The sequence below is a fragment of the Macaca nemestrina genome, chromosome 18, assembly GCF_043159975.1.
Source record: "Macaca nemestrina isolate mMacNem1 chromosome 18, mMacNem.hap1, whole genome shotgun sequence".
Lineage (NCBI taxonomy): Eukaryota > Metazoa > Chordata > Mammalia > Primates > Cercopithecidae > Macaca > Macaca nemestrina.
Window position 1 is genome coordinate 66,346,030 of NC_092142.1, and position 19,803 is coordinate 66,365,832.

General features: G+C 45.2%; 1 protein-coding gene across 5 annotated transcripts in view; it reads right to left on the minus strand.

Moving 5' to 3' along the window:
- Nucleotides 1-19,803, minus strand: part of LOC105491430 (potassium channel tetramerization domain containing 19) — a 37,764-nt gene that overhangs the window by 12,451 nt on the left and 5,510 nt on the right. For all 5 annotated transcript variants that reach the window (XM_024795928.2, XM_011757855.2, XM_011757856.2 and 2 more), the window contains 3 exons: nucleotides 19,342-19,638; nucleotides 2,339-2,489; nucleotides 1,043-1,234 (listed from right to left, as the gene is read on the minus strand). In XM_024795928.2, the coding sequence (XP_024651696.2) occupies nucleotides 1,043-1,234; nucleotides 2,339-2,489; nucleotides 19,342-19,638 (640 nt within the window). The remainder of the gene's footprint in view (nucleotides 1-1,042; nucleotides 1,235-2,338; nucleotides 2,490-19,341; nucleotides 19,639-19,803) is intronic.

The following is a 19,803-nucleotide window of genomic DNA, read 5'->3' on the forward strand; positions in this document are numbered from 1 at the left end:
GACCCCACATTACTTTGTTTTCCTGTGTCTGAGGCCATGGGTGTGGCCTCCCGTGGCTTGGCCTGGGGCTCCCAAGCCAGGCCCTCCTGGTGGGCACACTGGCCCTGAGACTTACCCTGCGAGTCTTGACCCAAGAGCAGGTCATTCCAAAAGAGGGAGTTGTCTTGCTGCTTAGAGAGGAGGGGCCCGGCCGAGCCTGGGCTGGTGGGTGGCACTTGCAGTTTGTCCCTGCCTGGACTGCAGTATGGGAGGCAGAGATGGAGCCAACGCTAATGTCCTGTGTGAATCAACTTGGAGATACAGAAGCACATCACAGACAACTTTCTAGGTGACTATGAATATGAATGACTGGGGTTCCAGACATTTGGGTTCCTAGTGTAACTTGAATGTTTACTGCCCTATCTCTCTAGATAGCAGTAGCATCTTGGGGTCAAAGAGGTCATTCAGTTCGCATCCCAAACAGAGCTCATCCTGGGGCAGTAGGGGGAGAGAGCCTCTCTGTCAAAGGTGGAAAATCTCATCCTTCCTTAGGCCACTACCTCAAGTGGACAATTCTGCTATGACTCTGAGGGAACCTGTCACTATCTACCCTCCTTCCCTTTTATTCTGAGTTTGCTGACATTAAGAGCAGGTAGCACCATCCTTTGAAACAATCTGGATTCCTCATTTTATGGTGAGAGGAACTGAGGCCTGGAGGCCAGTTGGATACATAAGGGCAGAGTAAGAAGAGAAGCCGACTGGCAACCAGCTGAGCTCCCTGCCCTTCACACCAACTCCTGTGGTCCCTGACACTTTCCAGTGCCCTTTTACAGCCAGGCCATCCCAAAACAAATAGGGAATAAAATAGCCCTGAGTCTAGCAAGATTCTAATGCTGGAATCTGCTTGCCTCCTGGAAGGCTCTGTCATGCTTCTACCACCTCTACCCAGGGAAGCTCCTGAGGCCCTGAGCTCCAAGCTGGGCCTCTGTGGGACATGTAATGGGGAGGGGTGAATGGGCCCTATCAGCCCACCCCCCACCCCACCCCTGGACAGAGCAATCACCAATGAAGCGGAACTCGCTGCACTCGCACTCAATGAGGGCCACCGTCTCAGCCAGCCACAGCAGGTTGTCTTCAGTCACTAGGCTGGGATACTTGGCCACCAGGTCTAGGGGCAGGAAGCAGTAGTGCACCTCCTCTTCTGTGTCTAACAGGGGTGTGTCCATGAGCCCCAGAGGTGCCTTATCATGTAGGCCTGGAAGAGAACATGTAGGCAGTGTCGCCACCTCCCAGAAACCAGGGGATCTGATTCCAGCAGGGCTTTCACTGACCCAGGGGCCCCAGAGGATGCTAGAGAGACTACCCAGGAGATGGTCCTTGCCACTTGCCAGACACATCTTCCTTCTTTCTCTTTTCAGTTGTAGCTCTAAGATTTGGAAGGCATGTGGTAGGAAGTGGGGCGTGGAAGTCTATTTTTTTTTTTTCTTTTCTTTTTTGAGAGGGAGTCTCACTCTGTTGCCCAGGCTGGAGTACAGTGGCGCCATCTCGGCTCACTGCAACCTCTGTCTCTCACATTCAACTGGTTCTCCTGCTTCAGCCTCCCAAGTAGCTGGGACTACAGGCATGTGCCACCACACCCAGATAATTTTTGTATTTTTAGTACAGACGGGGTTTCACCATGTTGTCAGGCTGGTCTCGAACTCCTGACCTCACGTGATCCGTCTGCCTCGGCCTCCCAAAGTGCTGGGTTACAGGCATGAGCCACCGTGCCCAGCTGGAAATCTTTTTTTTTTTCTTTCTATAAACAGTGAAGGGCAGTGGGACATGTGACATTTCGACTTATGTACCCAAAGTCATTAAATTCATTTACCCATTTGATCCTTTCTAACTGATCAAACCAAACACAGTGATCCACAGACAAAATAGATACTTTTGACACTCCTGGAAGCTAAAATCCATTAATAATCATAAATGCTTTGTACTCATGTCTCAGATAGGCTGAACCATGCTGCCAGGCACCTATCAGACAATGATCATTTGGGGACATTCTGTGTGTGATGGTTGGAGGAAACTCGAAAGAATGGTGGCATTCCCTGATGAATAGGAGGGAGTGGAATGAAGCCTTGCCTTGCCCATGTGAAGCCAGAATGCAGAGGAGTGAGTGTGGAGGAGGATGTTGGTTCCAGCAGGCAAGCAGCCATGGAGAGGGCCTGTGGCAGGGCAGAAGATCAAAGGAGATGACAGAGACTGCCCCAGAAATCAGGCACTCTCTGCTCTCTGGATGGAAGCCATTTCTGTTAGGGTATGGAGAGGGAAAGTTGGTGTGGGCTTTAGGGAGGGCCAGTCTATCCCAATTTACCTGTAAAGGCTGGGCTTTTGATTGGAAATTCTGAGGGTTTGCTAATACACTTCCATGTACGCCAATAGTTCAGAGATGCTCTCTCAGCAACAGGTATGTCTGCAGGCCGCACGCGTAGATGGTGTTTCCCTTCCTTCAGATTATCTAGAGTCTGTTAGATAAAGAAGAGTACTATCTTGAGAATCTAAACCAAGTAACTATCTACCAATTCTAGTGTGACGATCAGGAAAAACAGTATGTGACTTACTTTGGTTTTTTCTTTTTTTTTTTTTTGAGACAGAGTGTCGTTTTGTTGCCCAGGCTGAAGTGCAGTTGTGTGATCTCAGCTCACTGCAACCTCCACCTCCTGAGTTCAAGTGATTCTCCTGCCTCAGCCTCTCGAGTAGCTGGGATTACAGGCACCTGCCACCACACCCGGCTAATTTTTTTTTTTTTTTTTTTTTTGTATTTTTAATAGAGACGGAGTTTCACCATGTTGGCCAGGCTGGTCTTGAACTCCTGATCTCAGGTGATCCATCTGCCTCGGCCTCCGAAAGTGTTGAGATTACAGGCATGAACCACCGTGCCCAGTGACTTACTTTAACTGTTTTGAAATAAATTAGGCAATCACACACAAAAAAAATGTAAAAATGTAGGGCTATAGGGTGACATGCTGATATTCAAAGTCCCAATGATTATTTCTCTTCTGATTTTTGAAACAAGTTTTATTATACTTTTATGTTGAGTAATAGTAATTTATCTTGCACAATCTAAAGAGTAATTTCTATTTAATCATTAAAAACTTGTTATTTTTTGCTATCATTTTCCTTCAAGTGCTCAAAACCACTTTTGACCTGTTATAATTGTGATTTGCTATTGTTTGTGTTCATCCTAACCCTGGGTAGTGATCTAAGTGGTGAGATTGAGGTATAATAAACATGTCTTATATTGCCACAGGGCTCCACATTTTTCAATGCACTTTGACACATGTTTGCTCATTTACCATGACATGACTGTGAGACAGATGTGGTTGGTGTCTTACTGATGAGGCAGCTGAGGTCAAAGGCTTTGCAGCCTGCCCAAGCAGACTTCCAAGTCCAGAGCTTGTCAGCTTGAAGGATCAAGCGACCAGGGGTGGGCTGAAGCTGGAGTGGAACACCCCAACTAGGCAAGCCTGAAGCTCAGGGCGGTCTTTGTGCCACCCTTACCCAGGGACCCATTCTCCCTCAAAAGTCCTGCAGGGGGCAGATTATCATAACATCAGCCCCCCCCCCCCGCCTTTTTTTTTTTTTTCTGCCTTTACTCTAGAAGAAGATACATAGGATTTTCCCAATAAATTTCTGGATATAGCAGGGCAAGTGGTACTTTAAAGGCACCAGGTCCTCATAATGGACAGATGCCCCAGATTCAGTCTGAAACTAACAAAAGTATCTGCCTCTAAATGCTGCTATGTCAATGAAGCCCTTGTGAAGTTGCTCTCAAAAATCCTGAGCATTGAGACTAGCCCTCTGGTGGCCAAGCTATAAACTGTGCCCGCATAATCACTTAAGGTCGATGCAAAAGAAGGCGGGCCAGAGTGGGAGAATCTTTCCCACTTTGGATGGTTGGAGGGTTTGCAAAAGCACTGGGCAATGGTGGGATCATGGGGAGTGCTTTCCTGTGGCAGTGAACAATGGGGGAGACAGTGTGTGTGTAGAACGCTGGAAGACAGTCTGTCATTCATTTGAGAAATACTCATTGTGCATCACTAGGGCCACAGTCAGACACTGTGCCTGCCCTCAAGAAGCTCTCAGCTTGGGAGAGAAGAAAGACATGAAAAACCACAATTTACGTATACTGAGATTAGAGCCAGTGTCAGTTACGAAGTTTCTGGACTTCCAGGAACCCTGAGATTTCTTTCCACAGCATTAGAAGGGAGCATTAGAGTCTCCCTCTGTCACCCAGGCTGGAGTGCAGTGGTGCAATCTAGGTTCACTGCAACCTCCGCCTCCTGGGTTCAAGTGATTCTCCTGCCTCAGCCTCCCAAGTACCTGGGATTACAGGTGCCTGTCACCATGCCCGGCTAATTTTTGGATTTCTACTAGAGATGGGGTTTCACCATGTTGGCCAGGCTGGTCTCGAACTCCTGGCCTTAAATGATCCACCAGCCTTGGCTGGTGCTGGGATTATAGGTGTGAGCCACTGCGCCTAGGCCTGCCTCTCCATTTTCTCTCCTTTCCCCTAGTCCTGGTCCCCTAGCCCCCAGGTCCTCTCCACACAGTGATCTTGCAAACATATGAGGTGAGTCCAAATCACTCCTCATCTTAAAAAACTTTAGTGCTTCCTGTTGCTATGGGATAAATCCAGATTCTCCTTTGCATTGCACATAATGTCCTTCACAATCAATGGAGGGAGTAGGGTATACATGAAAAGCACAAGGGCTTTGGACTCAGCATATCTGGGGTAAATCCTGACTCTGTCACTTAAGAGCTAACATTTATTAGCCATGGACTTTTAAACTGAATCCTTCCAATCTTCCCCTGACAACAAACTAGGCTCTGGTCTCACCACTCCCTTTGAGGACATGGGAAACTAGGTCCAGGAAGAGGTAGGGGACTAAGTGCACCAAGTAAGTGGAGATGCTAGGAACGAAACCCAGGACTCTGGAGCCCAAGCCCTTAGCGACTGTTTTGTTTTTATTGATATGTAATAGTTGTTCATATTTTTGGGGTACATGTGATATTTTGATACATGGATACAATGTATAATGATTAATTTAGGGTAATGAAGATATCCATCACGTCATTTTTTTTTTTTTTTTTTGAGACAGAGTCTCACTCTATCACCTAGGCTGGAGTGCAGTGGCATGATCACAGTTCACTGCAGCCTCAACATACTGGGCTCAACTGATCCTCCCACCTTACTCTCCTGAGTAGCTGGGACCACAGGTGCACATCACAATACCCTACTATTTTTTTTTTTTTTTTTTTTTGAGACAAGGTCTCACTCTGTTGCCCAGGCTGGAGTGCAGTGGCACAATCTTGGCTCACTGCAACCTCCGCCTCCCAGGTTCAGGTGATCCTCCCACCTCAGCCTCTGGAATAGCTGGGACCACAGGCGTGCACCACCACACCTGGCTAATTTTTTTGTATTTTTAGTAGAGGTAGGGTTTCGCCACATTGCCCTGGCTGGTCTCAAACTCCTGGACTCAAGTGATCTGCCTACCTCAGCCTCCTAAAGTACTGGGATTGCAGGCATGATCCACCGCGCCCGGCCCACAGCCAGCTAATTTTTAAGTTTTTTTGTAAAGACAGGGCTTTGCCATGTTTTCCAGGCTGGTCTTAAACTCCTGGGCTCAAGCGATCCTCCCACATTGGCCTCCTGGGATTATAGGCATGAACCACTGGGACAGACCCATCATCTCAAACATTTATCTTTTCTTTGTAATAGAAACATTCCAATGATTTTCTTCTAGCTAGTTTGAAATATACAATATATTATTGTTAACTATAGTATTCCTAGCACACTACCAAATACAAGAGCTTATTCCTTTTATTTGACTGTATTGTACCCATTATTCAAATTCTTTTCATCCCCTTCCCTCCTCCTACTTCTCCCAGCCTCTGCTGCCTTCCACTTGTCATGTAACTTCTCCAAGCCTCAGGTTCCTCACAGGCAAAGTCGAGGCAGTAAAATCTGGAAGGTGTTGTAAGGATTAAATGAAACAGTATGTTAATTTCCTTTCTCTTGGAGGTCATATCCTAAATTTCCTTCCTCCCTCCCTCCCTCCCTTCCTTCCTTCCTTCCTTCTTTCTTTTCTTTTCTTTTTTTTTTTTTTTTAATAGGGCCTTGCTGTGTCACCCACACTGGAGTGCAGTGGTACAATCATCATGGCTCATTGCAGCCTCGACCTCTTGGGCTTAAACAATCCTCCTGCCTCAACCTCCCAAGTAGCTGGATCACAGCTGTGCGCCGCAACACCCCACTAACTTTTTGATTTTTTGTAGAGATGAGGTCTTGCTATGTGGTCCAGGCTGGTCTCAAACTCGTTAGCTCAAGTGATCCTCCCACCTCGGCCTCCCAAAGTGTTGGGATTACAGGCATCAGCCACTGCGCCCAGCCTAAATTACCTTTCCAGCCTCATCTCCCATCATTCTTTATGTTTACACCCCATCATCAGTGACACTAAACTCCACAAAACTCCAAAAACACATCACATTCTTTGACACCTCCCTAGCTTTGTGTACGCTATTCCATCTGCCCAGAATACTCCTCCCCATTCTGTTCCTGAAGAGGCTGGAACCTCTCCGAGCCAGAATGGGTCATCCTCCCACTTTGTTCCCATAGACACCCAACACTTTCACTTCTCTCTGCAGGCCTCTGGCTCAGTTTCAGGCCAGTTCTTCCCCCATACCAAGCTTCCTGGGGAGAGGCTGGTTTGATGCATCCCCATTTTGTATTCTAGAACCTAGCATGCATATGAAAGAATGCATGAAAATGGAGGGCTAGCCAGGTGCGGTGGCTCACACCTGTAATCCCAGCACTTTGGGAGGCCGAGCTGGGCAGATCACTTGAGGTCAGGAGTTTGAGACAAGCCTGGCCAACATGGTGAAACCCTGTCTCTACTAAATATACAAAAAATTAGCCAGGCTTGGTGGTGCATGCCTGTAGTCCCAGCTACTCTAGAGGCTGAGGCAATCATTTGAACCCAGGAGGCAGAGGTTGCAGTGAGCTGAGATCACGCCACTGCACTCAAGCCTGGGAGATAGAGCGAGACTCCAGCTCAAAAAATAAAAAAATAAAAAATAAAAAATAAATAAAATAAATAAATAAAAGAAAAAGGAAGGGCTGGAGGGCTGATTTTCTGCAAAGAAAAGCAAAAAGAGACATGGGGGATCTCCAAAGGAACAAACAGAGTAGACTGCACTCATAAAACTGAGAAAGATGGAAAGATGTTGAGTATCCAAAACCACAGGAAAAACCAGCACAAGATTTCAATGGGCAGAGCCTATGGAGTTCAGAGGACAATGAAGACAGGGATTCCACCTTGGAATCTGGAGGCCAGAGGGAAGACCTAAGCGGGAGAGGGACAGGGATGAAGGAGAGGGAGAGAGGATGGCAAGAAGAAAGAGTTCAGCTTAGGTCTGATTTGTGATGGACAGAAAGACAGTAGGTGAAGTAGCAAGAAAAGGGTGAAACTAGGGAGAGTCAGCTAGGGGAGCCTAGCACTCTAAGCCCATGCTCAGTGGACCGCATCACAGGAACCTGAACCTGCCACTTACTTCACCTGCAGATTCAAGCCCCAAGATTCTGTCTCACTGGAGAAAATAATAGCGCCCTTGAACAAGTCTAAATTGGCCACATAGGAGGCGGCCTGTGGTGGGGAGAGGAGGATATAAATCCCTGCGCAGGACAACACTCCTATTTGGAGGTGTTTGGTACTGGATGTGTCCTCTGGAATGGGTCAGTAATGATAGTCTAGCTAGTTTGAGAGGAGATGTGCTAGTTGAGGAGAGAATGATCTATTTTGCAGAAATGAAATCTCCATTTCCTGCTATTTTCAAGCATGTAAACTGCTAGCAGCACCACTTCCCCCAAGAAAAGTATGCCTCAGAAACCTTAAAAGAGAGAAAAACTGGCCAGGCATGGTGGCTCACACCTGTGATCCCAGCACTTTGGGAGGCTGAGGGGGGTGGATCACGAGATCAGGAGACTGAGATCATCCTGGCTAACACGGTGAAACCCCGCCTCTATTAAAAATACAAAAAAATTAGCCGGGCGTGGTGGCGGGTGCCTGTAGTCACAGCTACTCGGGAGGCTGAGGCAGGAGAATGGCATGAACCCAGGAGGCAGAGCTTGCATGAGCTGAGATTGCGCCACTGCACTCCAGCCTGGGCGACAGAGCGAGACTCAGTCTCAAAAAAAAAAAAAAAAAAAAAGAGAGAGAGAGAAACTACTAAAACAAACAAGTCCACAAAGATTGCCATCCTTGCCAGTCAGGTCATGCTGCATGCCAGGCCCAGGCATCGGCCTTGACCTAGGCTCAGGAGCCTCAACAAGGCTGTTTTCCAAACTCTGTCAACCAGTACTTGCTCTGACTTCTAGAAATACAAGTCCTCTACTCATGGAAAGCCATTCGGGTGCTATAAGAAATCACAGAAACCATTCCTCAGCCCCTCACTTACTTATTTTTGGTCTGCCAGTTTCCCCTAATAGATATAATCTCCCCAAGACCTCAGGACCTTGGCTGTTTTGTCCTCTGCCGTATTTGCAGCACCTAGAACAAGGCCTGTGGGGTCTCAATACCTTTTTGTTCAATGAATGGCTAAATGAATGAAGAACATTCCAGAGAGCCTGGGCTTCCAGCTGCCCTCTAGCTTTGCTGACTGAAGTTGCAACAGAGTGTGTGGCTGGTCTGCTATAGGCTGACTTCAAGTCTGCTTTCATCTGCCTGAATACAACTTCTAGGAATTTTACTTTTCACATGTAATGAGCTGGAAAAAGTTATTGGAGAGAGGATTTCTTAAGGAAAATACAGACCTTAAATCAATTCAGATAGCTAATTTCTAGCACAAGGATAACTGATGTTGCTTTTGGCCTAGATAGTGATGAAAAAAATATGTCAATCAGAAGCAACATAAAACTGATGGCGTGGGGAAGTATGTGTATGTATATGTGTGGTTGCAAAGATGGCTGACAAATGCACCCTGCTGGCAGAGCTTTGGGACTTAGCAGAGGTTTTCCAAAGCAGCAGCAGTTCTCAGAGATGCCTTATGCTGTGATGTAGGCTGTTGGAAGGAATGTGATGGTAAAGGACCTTGGGGGAACTTGCAAATCCCTGACTGCCTTGTAAAGACAAGGAGGGCCAGCACTGCTTTAAGGCTCAAGGAAACCAAGGCTGGTAGAACAAAAGGATGTGCAGAACAGCTGCTGTCAGCCCCCAAAGCCAAACAAGACTCAGCTTTTTGCATTTCAAATCTACCCCTTCACTGCTGGCTCCAGTCCCCTTACTCTGCAGAAGTCATCTTGGGCATAGCATAGAGTGCTCTCTCAGCAGATATGTTGTTAAGCACATGCAAATGCTGGGTACTGTGATAGGTGCTAGGTGTTTGTTTCATGAAAACATGAAAAGAGTACAGTCCAGTGAGGGAGAAAGACATATGAATACATGATCACAATAGAATTAGCACTGCTAGAACAGGGGAATTCAGTGTGTTATGAGAGCAGAGAGACAAAAACTTAGGAAATGTCAGGATAGTCTTCCAGTGGGCCACATTCAGGCCAAATCTTTTTTTTTTTTTTTTTTTTTTTTCCCGAGATGGAGTCTCGCTCTGTTGCCCAAGCTACAGTGCAGTGGCGCAATCTCGGCTCACCACAATCTCCACCTCCCAGGTTCAAGTGATTCTCCTGCCTCAGCCTCCTAAGTAGCTGGGATTACAGTTGCCTGCCACCATGCCTGGCTAATTTTTGTATTTTTAGTAGAGATGGGGTTTCACCATCTTGGCCAAGTTGGTCTCAAACTCCTGACCTCAAGTGATGCACCTGCCTCAGCCTCCCAAAGAGCTGGGATTACAGGCGTGAGCCACCGCCCCTGGCTTAGGGCAAATCTTAAAAGGCGAGAAATCCAGGAAGAGGAAACAGCAAGTGAAAAGGGTGGGCGCGGTGGCTCAAGCCTGTAATCCCAGCACTTTGGGAGGCCGAGATGGGCGGATCACAAGGTCAGGAGATCGAGACCATCCTGGCTAACACGGCGAAACCCCGTCTCTACTAAAAACACAAAAAATTAGCCGGGTGAGGTGGCGGCGCCTGTGGTCCCAGCTACTCGGGAGGCTGAGGCAGGAGAATGGCGTGAACCCGGGAGGCGGAGCTTGCAGTGAGCTGAGATCTGGCCACTGCACTCCAGCCTGGGCGACAGAGCAAGACTCCGTCTCAAAAAAAAAAAAAAAAAAAAAAGAAAAGGTATAGAGAGAAAGCATGTGGGGTGCTTGGGGTGTGGCTGAACTTCAACGTGTGTGTGTGTGTGCCTGTGTGTGTTCATGTGTGTGTGCATGTGTATGTGGCCCTGCCTGCATGTAGGTGTGTGTCTTTGTTGGGATATGAACCAGCACAAGCAGATGGGCCAGCCTATGAGGAGCCCTGATGCCATGTCAAGGGGTTTGCATTTGAGTCATCCACTTACCCATACCACAGACAAGCTACACAGTTGGGATGAATATCTGCTGCTTATGTCATCCTCTTCCTTTCCAAGATCACAGTCATAATCTCACATCATGAGTAATGGGAAATGTGAGACTGCCACTGGTCTATTTTCTTAAAAACATCATTTGTGTGATCAACATAAAAACTCCCTGGCTCCCTTGAGCACAAGGAATGAAGGCGGGTTTGGGTTGCTTGCTGGTAGCAGAATGCTCACAAGGGGAACAATTTAAATTTCCAAACTGAGAAGTCCCCAGAAGGTGTGAAAAAGGAAACATAAGTAGCACGTCCTGTCAACACATTGTCCTCAGTGGACTTCAGGGGGAAAGTAAAAGAGAATAGATAATCTGCCATGAACCTTAAACCCTGGTGAATGACCCTGAAGGGAAATTCCACACTCTGCAGCTGTGACTCCCACCCAGGCTGATGGATGTGAAGGGCTCAGATCAGTTTACATTTAGGTGAAGTGGCCTTCCCAAATTACACAGGAAGTTCTAGGAGGCCCTGTGATATTAATGTGTGGATCTGTAATGTCTACTTTGTATTTCTCCTATAAACAATATACAGTATTCCAAAACATCCAGATTCATGGATTTACATATCAGCTTTTATGACTCCCAAATTTTTATCTCTAGGCCTAACTGTTTCCATGAATTCCAGACCTGTACATCTAGCGCCTCCTGTTTACCTTCCCTTGGATGGTTTTATTGCACTTTCATTGTCAAACTCAACATGTTCAGATCCTAACTCCTGATTTTCCTCGCTAAACCTGTGTACACATCCCTCAAAATCCACCATTCATCTGGTTGCTCAGGAAAGAAACAAAGGAGTTGTCCATTCTCTCTCACCCTACATTCAATTCATCAGCAAACCCTGTCAGTTCTACCAGCAAGACATATTCAGAGTGTGAACACCTCTAACACCACTATTACCACCATAGACCAAACCACCATTATCTTTCATCTGGATACTGCAGGAGCCTCTTAACTGGTCCGTCCACTTCCTCTCTTGCTCTGCTGTAGTCTAGGCTGGGGGTCAGCAAGTTTTTTTCTGTAAAAGGTCTGACAGTAAATATTTTAGGCTTTGCTTTGCTAACCACATGGTCTCTGTCAACTCAACCACTCAGCTCTGTGTTATAGCTTGAGAGCAGCCGTAGACAACACATAAACAAATGAGCATAGCTATATTCCAGTAAAACTTTATCAATGGCACTGAAATTTGATTTTTTTTTTTTTGAGACGGAGTGTTGCTCAGCCGTCCAGGCTGGAGTGCAGTGGTGTGATCTCAGCTTACTGCAACCACCGTCTCCCGGGTTCAAGCAATTCTCTCATCTCAGCCTCCCAAGTAGCTGGGATTACAGGCACTTGCCATCATGCCTGACTAATTTTTGTATTTTAGTAGAGATGGGGTTTCACTATGTTGGCTAGGCTGGTCTTGAACTCCTGACCTCAGGTGATCTGCCCGCCTTGGCCTCCCAAAGTGTTAGGATTACAGGCGTAAGCCACCACACCCCGGCCTGAAATTTGAATTTCATATGATTTTTACATAGCACAAAATATTTTTGATTTTTTTTCAACCATCTAAAAATGTAAAACCCATTCTTAGCTCATGGGCTTTCTAAAAAAGGTAGTGGCTGAATTTCGTCCATGGGCTGTAGTTTGCAGATTCTTGATCTAAGGTTAAGCCAGCAGCCAATGATCTTTCTCTTTTTTTTGGAGATAGAGTCTCACTCTGCTGCCCAGGCTGGAGTGCAGTGGTGTGATCTTGCCTCACTGCAACCTCCACCTCCTGGGTTCAAGCGATTCCCCTGCTTTAGCCTCCTGAGTAGCTGGGATTACAGGCGCGTGCCACCATGCCCAGCTAATTTTTGTATTTTTAGTAGAGACGGGGTTTCACCATGTTGGTCAGTCTGGCCGCCTCAGCCTCCCAAAGTGCTGGGATTACAGGCGTGAGCCACCGCACCCAGACATTTTTTTTTTTTTTTTTTTTTTTTTTTTTTTTTTAAAGAGAAGGTCTTGCTCTGTCACCCTGGCTGGGATGCAGTGGTGAAATCTCGGCTTACTACAGCCTTGAACTCCTGGGCTCATGTGATCCTCCTGGCTTCAGCCTTCTGAGTAGCTGAGACTACCGGCACATGCTACCATGCCTGGCTAATTTTCAATTTTTTCGTAGAGATGATGTCTTGTTATGTTGCCCAGGCTGGTCTCCAACTCCTGGCCTCAGGTGATCCTCCCACCTCAGCATCCCAAAGTGTTGAGATTACAAGTGTGAGCCACCGTGCCCAGCCCCTCTCTCCCTCCCTCCCTCCTTCCCTTCTTTCTTTCTTTCTTTCTTCCTTCCTCCCTTCCTTCCTTTCTTCTCTCCCTTTCTCCCTCTCTTCCTCTCCCTCCCTCCTTCCTTCCCTCTCTCTTTCCTTTTTTTTCTTTCCTTTTCTTTCTTTCCTTTTCTCTTTCTTTCTTTTTCTTTCTTTTTCTTCCTTCCTTTCTCTTTCTTTCTCTTTCTTTCTTTTCGTTCTTTCATTCTTTCTTTTCTTCTTTATTGAGATATATTTCACATATTTTAAAACTTACCCATTTAAAGCATGCAATTCAGTGGCTTTTAGTCTATTAACAGAATCAAACAACCATCACCACAATCTATTTCAATATCCCTAAAAGAAAGCCTGTACCCATTAACAGTCACTGCTCATTCTCCATTCTCACTCATCCATCCTTCCTACTCTGAGCCCCAGCCCTAGGAAGCCACTTATCTACCTTCTGTCTCTATTTGCCTATTCTGCACATTTTAGATAAATAGAATGATACAATATGTGGTGCTATTTTATTTATTTATTTATTTGTTTGTTTGTTATAGAGATGGGGTTTCGTCATGTTGCCCAGGCTGGTCTTGAACTCCTAAGCTCAAGTGATCCACCCACCTCGGTCTCCCAAAGTGCTGGGATTATAGGCATGAGCCACCGCACCCAGCTGTGTCTATCTTCTATACACATAATCATACAAAAGGACTGTTTATTTCACTTAGCTGATTTTTTTTCATTTAGCATTTTATATATACATATATATATATATATATATATATATATAGAGAGAGAGAGAGAGAGAGAGAGAGAGAGAAAGACAGGGTCTTGCTTTTGTCATTCAGGCTGGAACACAGTGGTGCAAACACGATTCATTGCAGCCTTGACCTCCCTGGCTCAAGCGATCCTCCTGCCTCAGCCTCCCAAGTAGTTGGGACTATAGGCATGAGCCATCATGCCTAGCTAAATTTCTTTTTTAATTTTTGGCAGAGACGGAATCTCACTTTGTTGCCCAGGCTGGTCTCGAACTTCTGGCTTCAAGCAATCCTCCCGCCTCAGCCTCCAAAAGCTACCTATAACATTTAGAATAAATCCTGTGTCTTCACCATGGCTTTCAAGGTTCTGCAAGATCTGGCTTACTCTGACTTCACTGTCAACCTTTGACATCTCCCTACCTCTCACTGTACTTTACAATGGCCTCCAAGTGGGCCAAAGAGTCACTATAACCTCAGGGTATTAATGTTTAACTACTCCTTTTTTTTTTTTTTTTTTGAGATAGTCTCACTCTGTTATCTAGGCTGGAGTGCAGTGGCACAATCTCAGCTCCCTGCAACCTCCACATCCTGGATTCAAGTGATACTCCTGCCTTAGCCTCCAGAGCAGCTAGGATTACAGGCATGAGCCACCATGCCCAGCTAATTTTTTGTGTTTTGTTTGTTTGTTTGTTTTTGAGATGGAGTCTCGCTCTGTTGCCCAGGCTGAAGTGCAGTGGCACGATCTCGGCTCACTGTAACCTCCACCTCCGGGGTTCAAGCGATTCTTCTGCCTCAGCCTCCCGAGTAGCTGGGATTATAGGTGTGCAACACCATGCCTGGCTAATTTTTGTATTTTTAGTTGAGATGGGGTTTCACCATGTTGGCCAGGCTGGTCTTGAACTCCTGACCTCGTGATCGCCTGCCTCGGCCTCCCAAAGTGCTGGGATTGCAGGCGTGAGCCACCACGCCCAGCTACTTTTTTTGTTTTTTAGCAGAGATGGGGTTTCTCTATGTTGGCCAGGCTGGTCTCCAACTCTGGCCTCAAGTGATCTACCCACCTCGGACTCCCAAAGTGCTGGGATTATAGGTGTGAGCCACCGCGTCTGGCCTAACTATTCTTAATGTCTGTAAGTTCTTTACCCAGATACCTGTATGCCTTACCCCTTTGCCCCTTTTTCATTCAGATTTCTGCTCAAATGTTGCCTTGTCAATGAGGCCTGCCTGATCACTGTTTTCTTATTTAAGTATTTATTGACAAGGTCTAGCTCTGTCACCCTGGCCGAAGTGCAGTGGTGCAAATACGGCTCACTGTGGCCTCAAACTCCTGGGCTCAAGCAATCCTCCCACCTCAGTCTCCTGAGTAGCTGGGACCACAGGCACGCACCATCACGTCTGGCTAATTAAATTTTTTTTTTTTTTTTTTGTAGAGACAGGGTTTTGCCATGTTGCCCAGGCTGGTCTTGTCCTGGACTCAAGAGATCCTCCTGCCTCGGCCTCCCAAAGTGTTGTGATTGCAGGTGTGAGACACCATGCCCAGCCTCTGATCACTCAGTACAGGAGTCACTTCCCTGGCTCCAGTCACTTGCTATCCCCTTACCCTTCTTGCTGCATACTACACATCTGAATATTAAAAGACAAGGAGATTCGATGTGAATGTTTTATTCTTTCAACTAAGTTCTAGTACTATAAGGACAGTAAAACAATGATATACTGGGGAAAATGTAGCAATATACATTTGCTTAAAAGACTGATTGAATAAGCAAAAACTACAAAAAAAAAAAAAAAAAGAAAAAAGAAAATCATATAAACACAATCTGAAATTCCAAGAAGTCCTGGAATACAGAAATGCCCTCCCCCTTCATTACACAGGAAGCACTGTTTTGTTTTCATAGCATATATCTCTACCTGACATTGTACAGCTATAGGCTTCACTCCTGTATCTCCAGAACTTGGTGTAAGTTTGGTGCTCAATATACAATAAGACACTAATAAACAGCAAGTGTATCCTTTGGAGGCCACAACTACGGGCTAGGGGTGGGGGTTGGGTGGGCAGGTGGAGTTGGGGGATGTGGGAATGGGGAGGGGTGGAGAGCAGAGCAGCAGCATGAGCCTGGGTGCCTGTCCTCCAGAAGCTTCCCATCTTGTGCTGATTGGTGGTCATTCTACATGGCTTTCCATCAAAGCCTACTATGTCACAGATAATTCTCAGTAGAATATGCATTTGTTGAGTGCATGGGAACCTTAGTTAGCAGGAGGAAAAGTCCCATTTTTATTGTTAGGGGCTAAATCTGAAAGACACTGTGGTAAGGAGTACTAACAGTTTAGAACAGTTTAGATATATGCTGCCCAATATGGTAGCCACTAGCCACGTATGATTATTGACTACTTGAAATGTGACAGTCTGAGAGCCAGCACGGTGGCTCACATCTGTAATCCCAGTAATTTGGGAGGCCGAGGTGGGCAGATTGCTTGAGGCCAGGAGTTTGAGACCAGCCTGGCCAACATAACAAAACCCCATCTCCACTAAAAATACAAACATTAGCTGGGCGTGGTGCTGCACACCTGTATTCCCAGCTACTCGGAAGGCTGAGGCATGAGAATCTCTTGAATAAGGAAACAGAGGTTGCAGTGAGCCAAGATAGCACCACTGCGCTCTCGCCTGGGCGACAGAGTGAGACTCTGTCTCAAAAAAAACAATAAAAAAAAGAAAGAAAGAAGTGTGACAGTCTGAATCTGAGATGTGCTGTAAGTATAAAACACATAACGGATTTTGAACGCAGTACAAGGAATGTAAAATTTCTCAATTTCTAAATATTGATTACATGTTGAAATAACATTCTGAATATATTTAATAATGCTTTGAATACATAGTTAATATTTTGAGTATAATAATATATTATTAAATTGACATCATCTCTTTCTTTTTACTGTTTTAGATGCAGCTGTAGAAAATTTAAAATTACATAAGTGGCCCACATACATGGCTCACATTATACTTTTATTGGATCATCCTATGTTTTCCCCAAAGCCCACAGGAATAATGCCTGGAACCCAGAATGCTCTTCATAAATATTGGATGAATGCATTAAGTTGGGCTGCCTGAGTAGGGTCTAAAGACTAAGAATTGGCAAACTCCAATTTCTCCAAGCAAAGTGTTTGCTCATTTAGTAAAAAAATCTGAGTATCTGATAGGCCTTAGCAGTGGGAAAGTGGTGGAAATGTGTGAAGCTGTTGATTAGCTTGAGGCGACTGTTGGTTCCCAGCTGTATTTACACTCTGCTTCAAGAAATAAACACTATTTCAGTTGGGCCAACTCAAATATTTATTTCTTTGAAAACACCATTTCCAAAGTGTAAGCACTTGTTTTACAGTCTTTTTTAGGGAGGCAGATCCACATGATTCTTCAAATACTTCTACTCCTCACACAACGCGGAACTTTGGAATTGGACCAACCCATTGGCTTCTGAGGTGCAGCCTCCCATTTAGAAGCTGCCTGTGGCTGGACATGGTGGCTCATGTTTGTAATCTCAGCACTTTGGGAGGCCAAGGCGGGCGGATAACTTGAGCTCAGGAGTTCAAGACTAGCCTGGCCAACATGGTGAAACCCTGTCTCTACTGAAAACACAAAAATTAGCTGAGTGTGGTGGCACAAGCCTGTAATCCCACCACTTGAAGCCTTAGGAAGGAGAATTGCTTGAACTCAGGAGGCGGAGGTTGCAGTGAGCCGAGATAGCGCCATTGCACTCCAGCCTGAGACAGAGCAAGGCTCTATCTCAAAAAAAAAAAAAAAAAGCTGCTTCCTTGATATATTTTGTTTCAATTTGGGAAGTGAAGACAGCAAAGGGGTTAAAGGGCTTAATACACTGTACAATAGGCTTGTATTCTTTAAAATGTTCTTTAAAAAATTGCCTTGATCTCTGATTTTCTGTAACAAGTAAGTTACTCCCTCCCTTCTACCTCAGAATGATGCCTTGGCATAGAGTCGTCAGCAATCCTGTCATGACAGGCCATTTAAGTGGTTTTGAAGCCACTTGTAAACAATTCTAGTACTCCATTCCTGGGGCAGTTGGAAAAAAACAATTAAATTCAAGAAGGTAGCTTGAAAAAGAAAAAGAAAAAAAAAATACAGCAACTTGCCTGGGAATATATTAAGAATTTGTAGGCGAGGCACGGTGGCTCACGCCTATAATCCCAGCACTTTGGGAGGCTGAGGTGGATGGATAACCTGGGGTCAGGAGTTCGAGACCAGCCTGGCCAACACGGTGAAACCCCATCTCTACTAAAAACACAAAAATTAGCCGGGTGTGGTGGCGGGTGCCTGTAATCTCAGCTACTCAGGAGGCTGAGGCAGGAGAATCACTTGAACCCGGGAGGCGGAAGTTGCAGTGAGCCGAGATTGCACCATTGCACTCCAGCCTGGGTGACAAGAGTGAAACTCCATCGCAAAGAAAAAAAAAAAGAATTTCTGATATTCCAACTATAGAATGACTTTTAAGAGAAAACACTGAATTATTTAGTAAGAAGCATCCATAAAAACATACACTATGAAATGTTCTCATTCCTCCATGGCCCAGATACGCATGGTCTATTTCAATTTTCTTCTAAAAAGTGTTGAGGTACAGTTGGTGGTTCACTGAGCTACACTGCAGCTTGTCAGGTTAGTGCTGATAGAGATGGAATAAACAACTTGTATAGACGGTAGGATTAATATGGAGGATGGTCAATAGTCCTTCCCAGTTGTAATATTTAGTTCTTCCAGGTTAAAAAGAATTGTTCAAAAACTACTGAATAAACTACTTAAGATCAGTCACAGAAATGATTTCTGTGGCTTGGAGAAAAATTAGGAAGGAAAGGTAATGTTTTTTGGCAGTACTTTAATGGTTTATAAGTAAAGGTATTTAAAGCTCTTATAATAATAATAATAATAAAGTTTCTTGGAACACAAAGAAGTGATAGTAAAGGAAAGATTCTGCAGAACTTGTTTTTTTCTCTCTCTCTCTTGACATTTGGCCCAAGATGAGAACTTTTTGCTTTGCTGTAAATGCATCTTGTGTACCTAACAGGCACAATGAGAGGTGATATTCTTGATAAATCTTTTAGATTTTAAATCTCAGACGTCATGTACATAGCAAATCCTAAAATGTCTAAAGTGTTCTCCTTTTAAGATTCAAAAAACAAAAACAAGAAGCAGCTTAATACAGGATTTTCAAGAGCCAGGGGCACCCTCTCAGTGGATAGTAAATCCCATTCTGGGTCCATGGTGGCTGCTAGTATAACTAAAGCACAGTTGGGATGAAATCATTTATTAAGAATATGTAGGCTGGGTGTGGTGGCTCATGCCTGTAATCCCAGCTCTTAGGGAGGCCAAGGGAGCACTAAAGGAGGCCACTTAGAGAGGATAACTTGAGCCCAGGAGTTCGAGACCAATCTGGGCAACATGGAAAGGATTGGCTGGGCATGGTGGCATGCACCTGTGTTCCCAGCTACTCAGAGGGACTGAGGTGGGAGGCGGGAAGATCCTTTGGGCTTGGGAGGTAGAGGTTGCAGTGAGCTGTGATTGCAACAGACACCCTGTCTCAAAAAAACAAAAGCAGGTAATTTCAGTGTATTGTTTTTTACTTTTTTTCCTTTTTACTCACCCCTATACTAATGAGGAAATTATTTATTACTTTAACATACTTATTACATTTGCCCATTAAGAGGGTCATCTCAGCAACCAATATATAACAGAAAACAACATTTAGTGATGTAAAGCCATGTTACTGATCCACCACTCCCAGAAAACAAGAGCATCTTACCTGCAGCAAAGGCATCAGCTGCAAACCCAATGCTTGCTCATACAGCAAGTTCAGTTCCGCACAACTGGAGAAGGAGAGTTTGGAGGTGTAGAGGTAATAGTGCACGTGCCTAAATGTGGAACCATCTCTGTCAATAAATAGCCTCTGGCTTTCTGAAGAAGTCAAGGCTGAAGCCTCTTTCCACAGCAGGGAGTCTGGAAACTGAGAGAGTTTGCTTCTGGGAACCGAGAAATGCCAGCCCCCTACGTTGAAATGAAACAAGTCCTCTGATGATTCATGAGACATGCCAAACTCCTCCTAAAGGGGGAATGAAAAAGAGATCTACGCAAGAAAAAGAAATAAAAAGGCATCCAGATTGAAAAGGTAGAAATAAACTATCTCTGTTTGCTGATGACATGATCTTGTATGTAAAAAATCCTAAGGAATTCACCAGAAAACTATCAGAAATGAGTCCAGGCCAGG